The 18610-nt window shown below is 50.0% G+C and overlaps 1 protein-coding gene across 1 annotated transcript in view; it reads right to left on the reverse strand.

Annotated features, from left to right (window-relative positions):
• Window positions 1-203: 203 nt before the first annotated feature.
• ATP6V0D1 (ATPase H+ transporting V0 subunit d1) overlaps window positions 204-18610 on the reverse strand; it is a 37324-nt gene continuing 18917 nt past the window's right edge. Inside the window, exons 3-8 of the mRNA XM_054198422.1 lie at window positions 10822-11000; window positions 7753-7832; window positions 3914-3991; window positions 3121-3297; window positions 2111-2188; window positions 204-1622 (exon numbers count right to left, since the gene is read on the reverse strand). Coding sequence (XP_054054397.1) covers window positions 1461-1622; window positions 2111-2188; window positions 3121-3297; window positions 3914-3991; window positions 7753-7832; window positions 10822-11000 — 754 coding nt within the window. The 3' untranslated portion in view covers window positions 204-1460. The remainder of the gene's footprint in view (window positions 1623-2110; window positions 2189-3120; window positions 3298-3913; window positions 3992-7752; window positions 7833-10821; window positions 11001-18610) is intronic.

Here is an 18610-nt window from a genome sequence, read left to right on the forward strand (position 1 = left end):
CACACAGCTTGGGCTGGAGTTAGTGCCCAGGGCCCCCAAGGGGTGGCATGACCCTCCTGCCTGTGGCAGAAGCAAGTGCCCCGAGTCATGCAGGAGCCCCACCAGGCCCCACTACTACAAACGTGACATTGGCTGGGTGAGAGGGACACAGGCTCCTCTTGGGAACATGGAAGGAGGTGTCCAAGTAAGCAGGGAGAGCACAGTGCAGGAGGCAGATATTTATTGGTGTAGAGAGGAGGGGAGCACGGGTTAACAAAGACTGCAGAGGTGACCACAGCACAAGCTGGGACGGAGCCGCTCTCCATCAATCCCTCCCAGCACGTTTCCCACCAGCAAGGTTTCTCCAGTGCCACACCACCATGGGGCACCTCCCAGACCTCGAGCACAAGTGGGAGCTTGCCTGGACACAGAGCAGCAAGGAGCAGGGCTGCCACGCCATGCCCAGGGCTTGGCTCCCACCCCCTAACCACAGAGGGGCAGGGCTGAGACAGGGCATGGGACATTTCTGCCACCAGCTGCCCTCCACACTCATCAGGGTGACCAAGCAGAGCCAGACCAGAGGGCTGCCCTGCCCAGCTGTGCCCCATACAGCTCCACAGCAGCGCCAGCCTGGATACCCCATGCAGGGGAGGAGGCTGTACCAGCCTGGATGTCTGCCCCCAGGCGGTGCAGGGGTCCAGCACCATCCCCAGAGCCAAAAGGAACCCCGACTCTTGCACGACAGTGACAGTAAGCTCCAAGCCCTGGGGTTTCAGGGGAGGAAGGAGCTCAGGCTGCTTATGGAGCCCTTTCAAACTGCAGGGCCAGGAGGGAGACAGATGAGAGCTGCTTCCGAGGACACGGCGAGGCCCCCACTAGTGCAAATGCTGGGGGAGGGGGGCAGCGCTCCAGGGTCTGACCTCCCCTTCCCACAGGCTCCGTCCCAGTCCTTGGCCAGGGCTGCTCAGTCTCTCCCAGGTCAGGGTTAGCTACAGGGGGATGCAGGGATTGCACAGCAGCATGGGCTACGCTACAAATGACACTGAAACTAAACCTCACAGGAACAACACTGACTAGGAGGGGTGCAGAGGAGCCCCGGCCATGGCAGACCTGGTGCGTTCCTCTGCGGCAGTGGGAACCCCTTGGAGACAGCAACCCCCCGGCTGGTGCTTGCTCTACGAGCACAAGCGCATACAGCGTATTAGTACAGTAGCACAGGGACTATCAGATACACAATAGGAGGTGTCCCTCCTGCTACACAGGGCCAAGCCTGTGCCACTGGTCCCTCCAGACCCCTCACAGCACACACAACTCAAACTTCAGCTCATGAATAATTTAACTAGTGACTGTACAGTTTCCTCATCTGAGCCAGTTCCACAGATGGGACATCCCTGGAGTCTGGGCAAGGGATAACTCAGGGAGTTAGGCAGGGGTCCCTCCAGACTCCAGGGGTGGGAGGGTCAGACAGGAACAGAGAGGGGTTAGAAGATGGGAATGTAGTTGTCAATCTTGGTCCTGTGCCGCTGGGCGATGCACTCTGCAATCCACACAATGTTGCGGCACTCCTGCTCCTTCAGCTTCACGAAGGCATAGAAGACACCAAAGTGGAATTGGTTGAGGAAAGCCAGCTTGTTCAGCTTCACCTGGGGAGAGCCCAGAGGAGGACATGTCACTTGTCCACCTCAGACGGGAGGAGCTAGTGAAGGCAAGCACAGAGCAGCTTGGGGGGTGCCATGACTTCCCCAGCAGGCTGGAGAGCTCAGCACAGGTATCCTGCTCTGCAGCACCCCTCTCGGTCCTCAGGGCAGCTCTGACATACAGCACGTGGCTCAGGACAAGCTCTGACACTTGAAAGTCCTCCTTTCCCACATAATTACACCCTGGTTTTGCTATCGATGGACCAAATATCCATCAGCAGCCCCAAACGTGCCTCCCACACTGTTCTAATCTGTCTGGATGAGAACACGGACTGAGAGCACCACGCTGGGCCCCCACTCCCTCGCTGGAGCACCTTTTTCATTCCCCCAAATTCTGCACTGCTGACTGGGCAGCAGACAAGCTTGCTGCGACCCTGAGCTTTGCAAATGGCACAGGTAGGGAAAGGCCGAGAATTGTCTTGGGGCTCACTCACCTCATGCTCAAAGAACCTGTCTTCAAGCGTCTTGTCTCCAGGGTTGCTGCCAGCCCCTTCAAATAGCAGCTTGTACTCCTGCAGGAAGACATAACAAGAGGATATACCGAAACCCCAAAGCCCTCCAAGCTCAGCAGTGTTCCTGGGCCCCGTACATCAGACAGACACCCCAGCCACTATGGCAGGTCATGGCAGGGCACAGAGAAGACATGAGTCTGCCCTGTGCACACATTGATAATGGGATGCTGCTGAGGCTGCACTGCGCACACGCCAGGTGAAGGCAACCCCCAGAAAGGCAGAGAAAGCTTTTATTTCATCTGTGAGCTTGTCCAGCCAGAGATCCTACCCCTTCTCTGAAATGCGCAGTTCTCAAAACCCTATTGTCACTTTGAGCCTGCAGGGAGGATGCACCAGGTGCATCCTGTACATGGATCCCTCCATGTACAGACCCGAGTGTTTGGGACAGGCCCCTGTGCCCACAAACACTGGAACATGCCCTGGTTGCTTCGGCAAGGGGACACTGAGCTCTCTGACTCCAAACAGGCCCCCAGCCATGCGCAAGTGCAGCTTAAGGAACCCAGACACAGCCAAGCATGGCCTCCCAGGTCAGCGTCTCCCCTGCAACTGAACCAGAGCTCAGAGCAACCCGCTAGAGCTAGAGATGTGGCACACCACTTCTCACTGAAGACACGTCTCCCCCCTCAACCAGACAAAGAGAGACTGTCACTGCTGCCACACTAATACCTCAAGGCTTTGGTGGCAAGGGCAGTCCCTGCAGCCTGGATCTGGTCTCCCTATTATCACTGCTACGACAGCCAGGACTAAAAAGCCAAGCACATCCCAGGCAAGCCAACTCCATCTTGGCTAAGCAGAGCACAGGACCAACAGTAGCAGCAGAAGACAGACGCCCCCCTCCCCAGGCTGTCAATCCACAAGTTCCCCCTGATCCCTGAGAAGCTCTGATCCAGAGCTTGCATGAGTCCCCACGGCCCTCACCCCAAAACACTCACAGGGTAGTAGTCAGCAACATTTTTGACTTGTTCGTAGTCATCTGCTCTGGCCAGCTGAGCCAGGCCCTCAGGGTAGAGCTTGCCACAGTGCGGGAACAGCTTTGCTCGGTCCTCCTTGGACAGCTCAGTACCAAATGAGTTAATGGTGATAATGAAGGCCCTCCGGTCAGCTTCAAACTGCAGGAAGAGAGCGGTTCACTTTGGGATGCAGCATCTTTGCCAGAGGCCAGCAGATACCAACACTGCTCTGAACAGAGCCACATCAGAGGGCAGCATGAGCAAGCTGCCTGGGATGCATACAGCTATCCAGTGCTCAGACAAGGCTGGCTACATGTGCAGGCTCCCAGTACATCCAGTAGCTGACGACTAGGGAAATGTGAGGAAATCCCCACAGGCACAAGCCAAACCACTGAGCAGGACTCTGCTCAGGTCAAGAAGTCTCTCTCACCTACTGCCCCTGAGCCCTTCACATCCCGCAGCTCGCCCTGGCATGGAGACAGGCCGGGCACCAAACAGTTCTGGTTGTTTCCCCTGCTCGTTATCCAAGTGAGAGGATGAAGATGTTGCCATGCAGGCAACAGATGCGTTAGCACTTGGCAAGATTAGGACTGGGGAACCAAAGCTGTCCAAAGTAACGTGCAGGCACAAGGACTCCCAGTGAGCAGACAAGAGTCTGCACAGGGATGCTGAAGAAGATCTTGAGCATCCTTAATGCTGGCAGGCAAGCTGGGCCTGAGCACAGAGCAACAAACATCACTGCAATACCATCCAGCTATGGGGGTTCCAGACCTACCTCCAGGATTGGGCACATGGCATCTGCCGTGGTACCTCCCAGCACCTTGCAGAATTTGTAGAAGGACTCCAGGTAAGCCTGGAAGAGAGAGGGCAGATGAGCACTCTTCTACATGGATTCATCTACTGCCCCACAAGGCCATTTAGTAGGAGACAGACAGCAAGCAGGGATGCTCCCAGACGCTTTATAACACAACACAGGCACTCTCACCACAAGTGAGCTTGGATGCCAAGCCCACACAAGGGACAGTGCTTCCCTAGGAGCTGGAGACATGAAGGGTTGTGGTTGGGTTTGTTCAAGTGACTGTATGAGTTACTGCACACAAGAACCCCAGGCAGCAAGGACAGAGTCTATTTTGCTCCTCTGAGTCGTCTAACTCCAAAGCATTTACTGAAGTCTCACATGGTTTCCTGACCCCGCTCTGGCCTCCACAAACATGCCAAGCCACACAACCATAGCTGTAAGACCTACGCTCCGAAAGTACCGCTGTGTAAGCAGACTCAAAAGATGAGACAGGACATCTGTGAAGTAAACCAGCCACTCTCTGTAATTCTCTTTTTTACACTGCAGTCGCTTGGTCTCCATCCTAACTGGAGCACTGCAGAAAACACATCAGGCTAAGCACAGCTACGCTTCCTCCAGGAAACGTAATCCTTTGTCAAGATGTTCCGTAATCCAGCTGGAAGATGACTGTATCTCCCAGGGGGAGGCCCATGAATGCAGTGCATGGCTAAAAGTGCTGTTCAGCAAAAACTTTTTCAGAAGGAGCCATCATGTGATAAAAATACCTCCCTGCACAGAGCGCTGCAACCAGAATCAGTTAAAAGGGATGGAATAAAGCAATGCCGAGACATCACAAATCTCTGCTTTGTCACAACAGCTCCAGGACTAAAGATGGACCAAGAATGCACGTGCTGGACACCCTCAGCCTCTGCACTAGGAAAGTACCTGGATTACTGTGCTCTGTAAATATTTGTTACCACACAGTACAAGGGGACACTGCTGGGTGAGCATTACACATCAAAGAAACATCGGCTCCAGCACTTGCCACTGCTCAAGTGGAGGAGGGCACAGGGCATCAGCCTGCAGAGTTACCACAGGAACAAGGACACGGATAACGGACTTTGCTTGAGGCTGACAGAAGAGGGAACCCGGATAAGAGGTTGGGTCACTACCTCTGCCCTTCTCAGAGTTCACACACAAACTTCAGGCTGTAGAAGCAAAAATAGGTGAAGTCAAATATCCAGCACTGAATGAGGATCCAGTACGGCAGATACCACGGAAGCACAGGCTGTAGAACAGCCCCGCTGGGTACCCTCCCCATGTACCCCTCCACAGATGACAGCAATTTACAGAAACTCTCCAGTGCCCTGAAACCCTTAGCCTGGAAATGGTGATGTCTTTGCACTTACCAATCCTTAATGGACTTTTACTTCCACGAACTCACTCATTTACCCTCTGCCTCTTGCTAGCCTCATTTGCCAGTCACCTCCAGCCTGAAGGGAGATCTGTGGCCTGTCCATCCCTCTTGACTTTTCTAACACTATCTGCGGTTACCACCACAGCTCTGACTCACTCCTCTTCCAGGTGAGGAATCCCAACTGTTTTTGTAGTTTCCCATACAGAAGTCATTGTACCCAAACCTTTAAATGTTTCCTCCTTAGAAACTTCTCCTGTTCTCCTGTTCATACTCAGAGATAAGAGAGGAGAGGAATGAAGGAGTGTTCAGAACAAATGCACTACAGATGTACGCAGCAGCACAGTGATACCTGTGCAGTTCTTTGCTTTTCTGCTCTTAGGAACAAACTGCCTTGTAGAGAGACACTTCCTTAGGTCAATCATAACCCAAGATTTCATTTAGTAGTAGAAAGGAACAAGGAGACCCTCACTGTACAAGCAGAGTGAGGATTACCTCCTTGCCTCTCCCATACATCACTCCACATTGATTTGTCTGCTATACTTTCTTGTCTAATCACAAAGCTCGTTCCTACAAGAAAGTCACCAGCAAAGGCCAACAGTCAGCCAGCTTCACTTCAATATATTCATTAAAGACATAGAAAAAAGGGAGTAAGCATTGAAGATAACAATGCCAGCACGCCTCCACTGCAGGGCTCTACTGCTGACCACCCTCTGTACTAAGAGATGATCGCTTACTTTTAACCTCTGCTCCCCATCTTAACCATATTTCCATTCAAGAACCTTCTCACTTGTCGTTGCTAACAAAAAGCCTTTGTAACTGCCTTCCTCCTGTGAATCCTGTTCAAACCTTCTGTCTACATGCCCTCAGGTTCCCTCAAAAAACCTCCAATAGGTCTGGGTCTTTCCCTTCCCATCCCAACTCCTCCCAGACACAGGCATCCATCCCAGGCACCCGCCTGCTGTGTTTCTCAGAGCAGCTCTGCGCAGATTTCAGACCTGATTTTATTTCCCTCATTTGCCTATGAAGACCATTTGCATCATATTATACATTTTCCAGTCCTTGGGGAAAGAAGTGGCTTCAAATGAGTCTGTAAGCAGCAGTTACCTTTTCCACCCTTGCATCCCCGTGATTTGTTACTGACGAAGCCCTTACGCTCCCCGAGGGCTGCCCTTTAGCAAGAGCCAGTCCCAGCACATGCCAAGAGATACCAGGCATCTACGCTTCAATTTGGGGGTAGGAACAGCAGAATGCAAAGCAGTATCAGGCCTCGAAAAGCAGATGGGAAAGGATGTGGCAGCTGGGACACAAGGAGAGAGCACCCCTCAACCTATTCACCCTGTGCTTACTCTGCTCCCTGGTCTTCCCCATCTCAACACAGAGGTCTGCCCCCTGCAAGGATGCAGGTATTTACGAGTAACAGGCATACCTCCCCCCATTACAGCAGAAAGACCAGTACATGCCAGAGGCCACAGGCAGCTGGGCATGACTGCTGACACGCAGCTCTTTCTCCCCTCCCTTTGCCTTCTTCCCTTCACGCCTGACCTGTTCTCTGCCTCTCCAAATGGGCCGCAGCTTCCTTGGGAAGCAGAGGTCACGCTGACTGCGGGTCGGCTGTGACCAGCCAAAACAAGGTTGGCAGATATGATCTGCATCCCACCCTTAATCCAGAGAGTCGAGATGGAGCGATAGCCACAGCCTGCACATAAACATTTGATACTGCCAGCTAAAACCAGAAGAGGCCTGCAGAGGCTCAGGACAAGGAGAACCTTAGCCCCTCCGCATCCCCATGCCTCCAGGACTCCTCCACCCCAGCTGCACCTTTTACATTGCTCTACCAAGAGCATCTAACCCCAACCCCAACCACTAAAGGCTCAAGCAGACTCTTGGAGGCTCTTCTGAAAGGGCTCGTGACAGAGAGCCAAGCCCATGGAAGTCCTTCAGTCAAGTTTAGATCAAGCCACTTTAGCCCTTTGAATGCAGTTAAAAACACACTTAAACTTGGTGTGGTTAAGAAGCAGCTTTCTGCCTGAGGAAGTTTATTCCAAGGCAGAACCTCTGCAAAATCTCTTTGCACAGACTCTTCGCAGCCTGACAGCTCCAAAAACCAAACCCACTCTGCCTAGCTCTGCTGCCCTGACTGCAGAGCTGGCTGACTGGGTGTCAGGCTCCAGCAAGAGCACTACCCTTACTTTCCAGTGGATGTATCTAGTTCTTGGTCACATTCACTCTATTCCAGGGACGAAAATAGAGAGAAAGCAAATTTATTTTTATATCTACTCTAAGAGGAAAATACCCTCTCCTCTTTTGTTGAAGAAAGCCAGCCCAGGTCAGAGCTCCAGACTCAAGACAGAGCTTTTTAGTCATGCTAGGAATAAATCAGGAAGTTAACATCTCTTTCCCTTCCCAGAGACTTATTTACCTTATACAGTGTGTTTCGAATGATTTCGATGTTCATTTCATCCAGGTCCTGTTCATATATGCAGTCTTGGAAGAAAGCAGCTGAAACAGAGCCACAGAGTTAGCATTGCCCTAACCAGCCCCATGCCCAGCATTTTCCAGAGTCCTCAACAATACCACACAGAAGCACACCCTACATTGAGCTTGTCCCTCCTAGGCCTGGTCCTTATCTTCAGCAGCCACCAAACTGCCACGACTCAAAACTTCAGGCTCCACCACGGTTCCCCAGGCCATAATAACTTTGGGGGCTCTCACACCAGCCTATTCTCAGCAGAAATTCTCAGCTCTAGCCCCCAGCATCAGCGCCAGAGCAGCCTGTATTTAAAAATAAGCAAAACCCAAACTGTTCCCAGACACAGGCACTCCGAGGTGACAAGACAGCTTCTGAGTTGCCTGCTACAGCATGGCAGCAGCGCTTGAGCATCTGCGAGACAGCAGCTAGTGAGTCCTGAGGAAGCTGGTGCTTCTCCCTCCTTCTCCAACATCTGAGTTGGATTAAGGAGGCATGGGGAGGCCACAGCTCCTACAGGCCATGGCACTCCATGGTTGGAGACAGGAGCTGTTTCTCCTGGTCAGGTCTATCAGCCCCGTTTTCCACTTTTTCCGAGGCCTTTTATTTCTCCAGATGGAGGTAAGCAACAGGAGACGAGTCCTTTTTGATAGGATGCTCAGCCCTATGTACTTTGCCAGAGTACCTCTGGGAGGGAATTTTGAGAAGTTGTTGCCACCGAAAGAACACAGATTTCAGACCTCACACAGGGTACTTGCAAGCTGCAGGTAAAGATGAGTCTTGTACATCTAGTGTAATGTAAAGCTGTTGCACCACTCACTTGTTTGCAACCGCACAAGAAAACCCATTGACTTTTATGACTTTTTCAGCTCTCACTCAGCAACCGACTTTGCTGGATTTGCTACATAGAGAAATATGATCTTTCTCAGCTTATGCAGCCCAGCTGCAGGTAAAGGACGCTGCGCTCGTACTGAGAACTTACCGGTGCTCTGCTTTGTGCAACAAACCAGGTACGACGCAAGCTCACACCGCTGGGGTGCACCACTTATAGCACGAGCTCCCTGGCATGGAAAGCAGCCACGCTGTGGGTCTAGAGAGTCCTGAACTGGGGTTAAGCCCCACAGAGGTTTCTTTGCAACAGCAGAGACCAATGCCACGTAGCTGGAGGAGCACTGCTCCCTACGGTTGGCAAAAATGAAAATGGAGTGTGCCAGGACTGGTTTTCATTGCAGGACTCACTGGCTAGCCTCGATAGCTAAGCAGTGGCTACTTCAGAGTAGCAGAGGAATGAGGACACAGCTATTTCAGTTCTTGGCCCTCCAATATCCCAAATTAGGCTAACAGCAAGTCTTATTTTGCCCTGCTAACCTATGAAAGCCATTTGGGGTTAGGCATTCCTACCAAGCCACGTAGCTACTCAAGTACTTTTAGGAGATAGAGCTGCTGTTTCTTTGCGTGTGGTCACTGGAAGGAGCGCAAGTTAAACAACTGGAGCCTGCGTGCCTGCTTGTTTAGGCAACACAGCTACTCCCCACGTTCTCCTGCCGAAGAAATGCCACACTAGGTGGTACACAGCCTCAAGGGCATGGCCGGGACAAAGGTCTGAAGAAGAACTCAGCCTAGCAATGGCAGAAGCAGGCAAAGCTCACTCATATGGGCATTTTCACTCCATATACAGCTGGAAGCTTTAAGGTCTCTGAGAGTTGGTATCTTTGAAATGCTCGGTTCTGTCTTATTCCCAAAGTGGGAAGGTTCCCACTTACTGGAGGATTTTCTTCCCACACATCATCATCCCTACAGCAGGCTCAGCTGCATGCAGAGCCTTGGCTCTCCTGCTGCTGTGTTGCCTTACCTTGCAACCCAGATCTCAAGACATGGTCTCCCTCCTTTGCTGGGCTCTAGCTGGCAAGTCATTTTTCCACAACAACTACTTCACTTGCCCCCTTATTAGACAGAGCATTTGCAAAAGCACTTTTGGTTCCAAAAACAACTATTTCTATCAATGACAATATGATGATTTAGAGTGTTTTGTTCTTTCTAGCAACCCCAAAAGCATGATTAATCACTGACTCAGGCGTATGTCATTACTTTTTTGCCCACAGATGCTAACCTAGAAAGTCTCCTGTGACTACCTCTCCTACTACTGCAAGAAGACAACCATATTTTCTTCAGAACCACTTCCTGCACCTTTTATCTTTAAAGAACATATCCGTCTGACTGTTCATAAGACATTTGGTTTCAGTGTCACCAGTCTCCTGGTCAAGGCTTGTAGACAGTATAACCCAGGACAGGATCCTGCTATGCAATCAGCTTAAAAAAACCTTTTGGATATTGCTTTTTTTTTTTCCGCTGTTGTTCATCGGGTTTTTTTTTTTTGGTATATAAAGAGCTTCCCTTGATCTAGAGCTAATTTTATCAATCCTAGAACAAGATTGGGCATGTGCAGATCTCTATAATTATCTACAAAAATCGCCTACAAGAAATTGCTTAATGGTCCAACTACAAGTGTTGGAAATTAAATGACTAATTCCAGCAGAGGATCTTCATTAAGGAAGCACACGTGCCATGAGTCCCATGACAATTATTAAAAAGATCACATTGTCTAAGACCTCTCAAACTTGCTCCTTCCTCCATAGTTTCAGGCCACAATTGCCAGAAGAGCTGTTAAACGGACATACCTGGCAGATCAGATCTAACTGCACCTGAACTGTCACGACAGCTCAAAGCCTGACTCGTACAAACCAAATTCCCCAGTGATCTCCACTACCAGTGTGCTGGTTTGGACATTTAGTGAAGCATACAGAGAGCCAGCTGGTCCTCCAGACAAAAAGCTGGCAAAGGACAGGCACAAACCTGAACCCAAGCCCAGCCACCACAGGCAGCGCGGCCACAGCTGTGCATTACCCACCACTTTGTCTTCCTAGAGCACAATTTAGACTTGGTGGGAGCTAGTTAAACTGGGGGAGAAAGGGACATCTGCTCCACACACAGCTGAGAGGTATTTTGAAAGGCTTCACTCACCCAGGGGGGTGTCCACCAGGATTGCATTGTAGAGTTCCGCAGGTGTCTGAGCAATGTTCACGGCTTCCATCTGCTCAAAACTTCCCAAAGGATGACACTTGGGCACCAGTTCAGAGATGGAACGTTGGTGCAGGGTCCCAGTGATCAGCAGAATGACGTTGTCAATCATGTAACTGTACCTGGAGGCATGCAAGAGGAAGCTTGTCACAATACAAATAATACAAAAACCGGCACCTGGCACCAGATGGGCACACATCTTCAGTCCCTGTAAACACCTCCAGAAAGACGCACCCTTCCCACAAAGAACCAGTCACTTCCTTAATGTCTCCTTATCACGTCAGCCTAGCAAAAGGGAGTCAAGCATAGTCTCAGGCTGTGACTTATGCTACAGCTCAACCACACCATGTGGGCATCTCCTACCTACCACTGAAGAGTCTTAGATTGGAAGGGATTTCTGGAGGTCTCCAGCCCTATGTCCTGCTCCAAGCATGGCCAGCTGAGGCTGCTCAAGGCAGCTAACTCTGAATTATTTGCAAGGATGCATATCTCACAGCCCCCCTGGGGCTCTGCTCCAGCATTTGACCACACTCACAACAAAGTCTTTTCCTAACAGCTACTCAGAATTTCCCTCGTGGCCATTTCTCTACTGTCTCTCATCTTAACACCACAAACCTCCAAGAGGAGCTTGGCTCCAGCTTCCCCACACCCTCCCACAGGAGGGAACAGTTAACTTTCCAGCATTCCCACCGCTCTCCTCACATTGCCATGCTCTGTAGAGAGCACATGCAAAAGCGTGCGTGGTAGGACACCAGGAAAGGGGAATCTGCAGATAGCCTGACTTGAGCTCAGCTTCATTGCCATCAGCACTGCTCCATTTTGCCAAGAGTACAGAGAAAGGGTCACGTTTCCGCAGCCCTGCTCCCTTCCAAAAACAACAGGGTTGGGAGCTTTGGCACGACCTTCACAAAAACTGCACACAAGCTTTTTCACACCTCTGTCATCAAAAGCTACAAACTCTTCTGCATTAGCCCATGTTAGGATGTCCCTAACCAAGTCCCCAGCTTAAGTGACACAGGATTAGCAAATTCAGTCTTTGGCACTGCAGTAATGGGATGTTCAGTCTGGAACCACAGCACTCAGCACAAGTTCCACCAACACAAGCCCTTTGTGGTCCTTTTCTCCAGTATGTCCATGTTTCTCTTGCAATGAGGAGCCCAGAACCGGGCACAGTACTGTAGATGAGGCCTCACCAGCACTGAGCAGCGGGAGAGGATCGCTTCCCAGTCCAGCCGGAGACACAGCTGGCCTGAAGACTGGGAATACAAGAAAGGCCTTCTTCAAGTAGAAGGTCCAAGCAAGGGATCAAGGCATCATGTAAATGCAAGGAGCTGAGAGGAAAAGCGTCCCCAGCAAGAACAGGAGTGGTGCCCTAGGCACCTTCACCACGAGTTGAGTCACAAGCCAAGTCACAAGCCAACAAAGCTGAAAACCTGAAAAACATCAAGCGAGATGAGGGTTGGGTTTTTTTTCAGTCAGTGGAAGATGCCTTTGCAATGTCCCTCACCAGCACAGGGAAGGGGCACAGATGATTTTACGTTCCCTCCCTCTCACTGCTAGAGCTCTAACTCTAAAAAGTCAGATGATGGAAAAGAGCTGAAGAAGGTCCTCCTTGGCAAGAGCCACTGCAAAACAAACGGGATCAGGCCTGAACTAGAACAGCAGAAGGATCTGCGCACATCCGGAGTTGGAGCGCTGTTGAGGTTCAGGCTTCCCACGTGTACTTGGGTACTGAAGAAAGGGGACTTAAGGCCAGCACACCGGGACTGGGGCAAGGGCAGAAACGGAAAGGACCTGCACATGTTTATCACAGAATCATAGTTTGTCAGGCATTAGGATGCTGCCGGTCTTTATATTTCCGAGCTAACAAGGAGGACATAGTGCAGCCCTGTTTCCCTTTGAACCACATCAAAGGCAGGTAAGCAGAGCCGGTTAAAAGCAGATTTCAGTAGTTTTTATTAGACGGGCTTACTGCCCCTCAAATACACTCAAAGGGCACGTCCATGAACAAATCCACACCTTAGTTCCTCAAACAGGTGCTGCTTATTTCTCCACACTACAGGGCTGGGTAACACACCTCCTGGCCCATTATTTTTGCAGAGAGCCTTTCTGAGTCTGCAGCCTACCTTTCCAGGGACGTTCAATCTAGAACCACGGCAATCAGCACAAGCTTCATGTACTAGGAAACCTCCTTTTGCCCTTTAATCCATCAAGTCATTATCCTGCCTTCTGTTTGTGCAACTCTCACCATGGAGATGATTCCAATCTCCAGGACAGCAAGAAGGGCCTGTTTATGAGAACTGAGAGTAAGTCCCTTGCAGTAAGCAGCTGGTTCCTGGTAAACACAAGCATCTGCACTCTCACACAGGTGCATCTCCATGAGGTGTGCCAGACCAAGGATACAGCGGATCATTTCCCAGCTCCACCATCTGCCCTCAAACATGCAAGTTTGCTTAGTGCAACACTGTGGCTTTCAGGAAGACCATAGGCAGGATTACTCTCATCAAAGCAAGGCAAGAACATAAGACCAGACCAAATTTGTTTCTTCAACTCAGTCTACACTGAAAGAACAGCCAAGGAAACACAGTCATTGCACACCTCTTTCCTATTCCCAGCTCACCACGGATCTTGCTCTCTGCAAGATATTTGCAGCTTGCAAGGAGCCCAGCCAAAGTCAACCGTACAAGAGGAACTGAGGGAAAGTGCCTGGAGCCCTTTTTGTTCGCAGGTCTTCATCAGAGCAGCTTAGCTCCTGGCTTACTGGAGTCACACTGAGCTCACCCATAATCAGCATGAAAGCCACAGCCACGTTTGGGGAGAGCAGCTCAAGCCTGACCCTCTTCATGCGGTGGTCCCTGTCTTTAATCCAGCTGCCTTTTGCTGCCAGAGCGCAAAGCATGGCTCTCCCCATTTCATTTATACCCCTTAACTTGCTTGCTTCCTCATCCTTCAGGGAAGCCTGGGGAAATGCACAATCTATAGACCAAATGCCAAGGCCTCTAAGGACACCCAGCAGCAGCTTTTTGAAAGAGTACTTTACCTATTGAGACTACATAAATCTTGCTGTCAGAGGATTCATCCCTGCAGGAGGAGGCGTTACCACATGCAAGGCAGAGGGGAAATTTCTTAATTCAAATTTCCACCGTGACAGCATTTCAAACCTTTAAGATAACAAGAGAGCTGGAGCAGGACAAAGGTCTTCTTGTGCCTGCCAAGGGCCGGCAGACACCAGCACCACTACCTAATCTTTCCTGATAGCTCCCGTTTCTTTCCAGCAAGGCCGGACCACACTAATTCACATTCAGTCCCTGCTTCATCCCAGCAAAACCAGTCACAGCTTAGTCAATCATGACTATGAGGCAAGTCCTCTAGTGCCAGGGCAGCTGGAAACGTCCCTTTTCATCTCTGGAAGGGGCAACGCTTGCTTTCCTGTGCCAGGTCCCAACACGAATGCATCTGCCTCCATTAGCACAGCTGTACTAAGACCGTAGCAGAGGTCCCGGCTAAGCTGGCATTTCCTCCCAGGCCCAACAGATTAGATTTATTACGGTGGCAGCAGTTTTCCTAGGGATCTCTGACTACTTGTTTAATAGAGCGGCTTTTGTCATCATCCTCCCTATCTCCTGTTCGGTTCTGACTGGCTTCAAACGTTCCAGCTTTCACGGTTAATGCATGCTCAGACCCCTCCAAGAGCATTTTAACCTTCACTAGCTCTTGGTGCAGCTAATACAATGACCAGACTATGGAACACATCAGAAAACGAGAGTAGATGGTCACCCGCAACACCATGAAGTCTTACCGCAGCCCACTTGGCGTGGAAAAGAGTTTGGGACATAGGATGGTCAGGTGGGACACTGGAGACAGGTAGAAGGTCTGACGAGCCTCTGCACTAGCTCACTGGGAACACTCAGTAGGTGTTCAGAGGAGAAACCACTACATGGAGGCTCTACACAAGCCATAGCCAGTGACAGGGGGTGGCAGGCCTTTAATTAAGTGTTAAACCAGCATCTGATCTCAAGGCCCCAACCTTGCCTCCACAAAGACTGTAGCAAACCCCTCGTGGGCAAGAACGTGTTTTACACTCCTGCTTCAAGCCGTATCTGCCCACAGAGAGATGGACACAAAAAGAGTGCGCGTTCAGCCAGAGTTTCAGGTGCGCAGCTACGCCCTGCCTCGCTCTTCCTGTCACCCACTGAACAGAGGTGTGGTATATTCCAGAAATTCACATTCACAGAAATACAATTGCAGTTGATACTGAGAAGCGTCAGTAATGTCTCACAGAACAGGAGAATTTCTTATTAAGAGACAGGAAAGAGTCGGCAAGCATAGAAATATCACCCACAGGAGACAAATGTCGGCTTACGGCTTCCTGAAGTCCAAGACAACCAGGGCCAGTATCTTCGCCCCTCCAGCAACAACCAGTTCAGCACAATACACTGGGCAACACTCACATAACGAGAACAAAGCCAGGCTAGAATATGCCTAGAGAAGCCCAACGGTGTGTGTGGTGGGGAAATGTTTCTTCCAGCAGCAGCAGGTCAGAGAAATCATTCCCACTGCTGGTTTTGGGAGGTAGTCTCAGATAGGCACAAAGGAGATCTCACCAAGAAAACAGGAGAGACAGGCCCCAGAAGCTAAATTTTGGGATAGTCATCTGTGGATAACTACCAAGCAGAATCCAGGAGGAAGAAATCACACATGCAAGAGCCATGTACAGGTACTTTGACAATCATAGAATGGTTTAGGTTGGAAAGGACCTTAAAAGATCACCTAGTTCCACCCCCCGCCCTGGGCAGGGACACCTCCCACCACACCACGTTGCTCCAAGCCCCGTCCAGCCTGGCCTTGAACCCCTCCAGGGATGGGGCAGCCACAGCTGCTCTGGGCAACCTGGGCCAGGGGCTCACCACCCTCACAGCAAACAATTTCTTCCCAATATCTCATCTAAATCTCCCCTCTTCCAGTTTGAAGCCATCACCCCTCATCCTATCACTCCATGCCCTTGTAAAAAGTCCCCCCCCAGCTTTCTTGTAGGCCCCCTTCAGATACTGGAAAGCTGCTACAAGGTCTCCCCGGAGCCTTCTCTTCTCCAGGCGGAACCCCCCCAGCTCTCTCAGCCTGTCCTCCCAGCAGAGGGGCTCCAGCCCTCAGAGCATACAATGTATGTCTTCCTCCTTTTGGAGTTACTTAAGTACAGCCACAGATAAATGAGATACGCAGGAAAGATTGCAATGGGAAGGGCTTTTTAGCAGGGGAGCAGAGCACAATGCATAAAAGCTCATCACATGGGGAGTTTACAACTTGGCCTGGAGGCATTCAGGCATGGCCCGGCAAGGCAGCGACCCCAAGACAGTTAGGGCTTCTCCCTCCCCCATTTACTAATCTAATCTAATCATAAAGAGTCATTGTCCTATGGCAGATAGGTTGGGTTTTTATTGCTTTCTGCTCCAGGATACTAAAGAAACCGTAAACAATACTGCAAGTGGTCACAAAGCATGACTAATGACGGAACATTGCATGACCTGCGTTTCTCAGGGATCCTCTGAAAGCCTTGCCAAACTGTAGCTTAACAGCTGCTCTGCGAGGGGCCGTGAGGACAGCAGAGGCAAGCAGCAGCAGGCTGATGCACAACTGCACAGCAAGGAAAAACCGGGCTGCGGCTCAGAGTTATTGCTGGGATGGGTTAAGGTATTGCATTGCTCAGGCAACTTTAATGCTTTCCAAAACCAGCATTAGACTTTAACACAGACTAATGCTAGCAAGGCAAAAGTCACTATGCGATCACATTGGGCAGTTACTCAGATTACTGTAGAAGCATGTGTTTATTTTGGGATGAAAAAGGGAAATCTCCAGCGGGATCAGAGCAGTGCTCTGAACTCGGCATGAATTCTAGAGACAGCTTTAAATGATGATGAAGTTGTTTTGACTATAGTCACTTTAGCACCTAGTGCTTCCCTTGAGCAGCTCATCCAGTTCATGTATTCACAGGCTGGGGGGGAAGTAACCTAAGGAAAAAGTTTCAGGCTGGTTGTACTGCTGCATCCTTGGGTTTGTGGATAATACACAGACCCTTCTCTATATCCCACCGAGTTTGAGACCTGAGCAAATATGCTGGGACGCAGAGCTACTTGTCACACCTCTCTCAAGCTCCGAATGTAAGCAGTCATGGGGGAAAGCAACGCACAGGCTTCAAAGCACCAAAGAGCAGTAGCTGATGCTAAGAATAGCGCTGACAGCCGAGATGCTTGTATCTGGAGTGTCATTTTAAGTAAATAACTGCACAGCTGTCCTGAACCGGAAAGGAGAGGGATGCTGCACATCCGGAAGACCTCAGTGCCTCACTGAGGCTTGTTCAAGTAACAGACAGTGGATGAACTGAGTCAAATCCTTAAATCAGTTTCTCGGCTCAGACTAGAACATGTCAGACCAACAGCTTCTGGCCAGGAGCAGTTTTATCCTCCCTCTGCTGCTGAAGCTCAGGCAGTCCAGGGAACAGCAAGAACAGATGCAGCATGCGATGGTCTCTGCTCAAAGTGTGCTCATCTCTTCCAATCTTTGCACGCTGCCTTTCCTAGAGTCACACCAATAAAAACCACACCTAAGTGGTAGGTTCGTGAACCTGCCAAAGAGAAAGCCAAGAATTTCATGGTTGCCACCACAAACCAAGGGCACTCAGCCAATAAGTGGGTACCCTGCTAAACTTAGATCGACGAGACCATTTCACAGTTATAACTTCACAGTACTACAGATGCTGTGGCAGCCTTTCAAATCCAAGTATCCAGGAATGTTCTCAGCATCAATCTATATTTAGCTGTATCTCCATGTGATTTTTACCATCTTCTAGTGAGTCTAGGTCTCTTGGGATACTGACCTCAGTTTTCCAGTGGCATCATCCGGCAACTTATAAGCAGTCATACAGCGTTTGCTGCACTAAAGGCTAGCAAGAAAAAAAAAAACTAGATGAAGTACTCTTAATTTGGAGGCTTTGTGAATATAACATTGTTTTCTAGATGTGTACAAAACCGCTTGAAACACCAGCGAATGTTTTGAACACCTTGCAGCCTTGTTGCAAGAGTCTCTGGTTGCTTAAACTTAGTGCCTCAAAGCTTGAGAAACACAAGGCTGGTACGCAAGGCTGAGTCCTGGCACTCTGCTGAGCAGACTTCAGCACTAAATACATTTTAAATATTGACCAGAAACATCTAATCATGCTGCTTTCACATAAACCAGCTGCAAAAGCCAAACTTATATATACTGTTTTCTTACCTTCCTTACGTGCAAAGCACTAAAAAAAAAAAAAATAAATAACCAACCAAAACCCACATTCCAAGGACAAAAAAAGAAGATTAAAGACTGCACCGTGCAAACTCACTGTCCCCAAAACTGACTGAAGTAGCAAAGAAAAATGAGTGAGTTTAAGGGCCTAAACACCCTTACCTGATTCTCCGTGAATGTGTGGTCTGGGTTTAGATAACATGCAGAACGTTACTGTGCATACAGACCTGCTGCCAGCAGAATACAATAAAAATCATCATCCCAGTTGACATACAGTAAACCACGTGGGGTAGACGCAAGATTTTGCTTGACCTCTAAATATTGCAGTACTTTGCGGTATTTACACAAATCTCTGTATAAGTATTTGCTAGACTTCAGCACACAGAAGAGATGTGGAAAAGGGGACTAGTACACGAGATGTCCCCAAAAAGCGTTCAGAAGCAGTGCCTTTGCCCCC

This window comes from Rissa tridactyla, chromosome 4 (assembly GCF_028500815.1).
Source record: "Rissa tridactyla isolate bRisTri1 chromosome 4, bRisTri1.patW.cur.20221130, whole genome shotgun sequence".
NCBI classification, from domain to species: domain Eukaryota; kingdom Metazoa; phylum Chordata; class Aves; order Charadriiformes; family Laridae; genus Rissa; species Rissa tridactyla.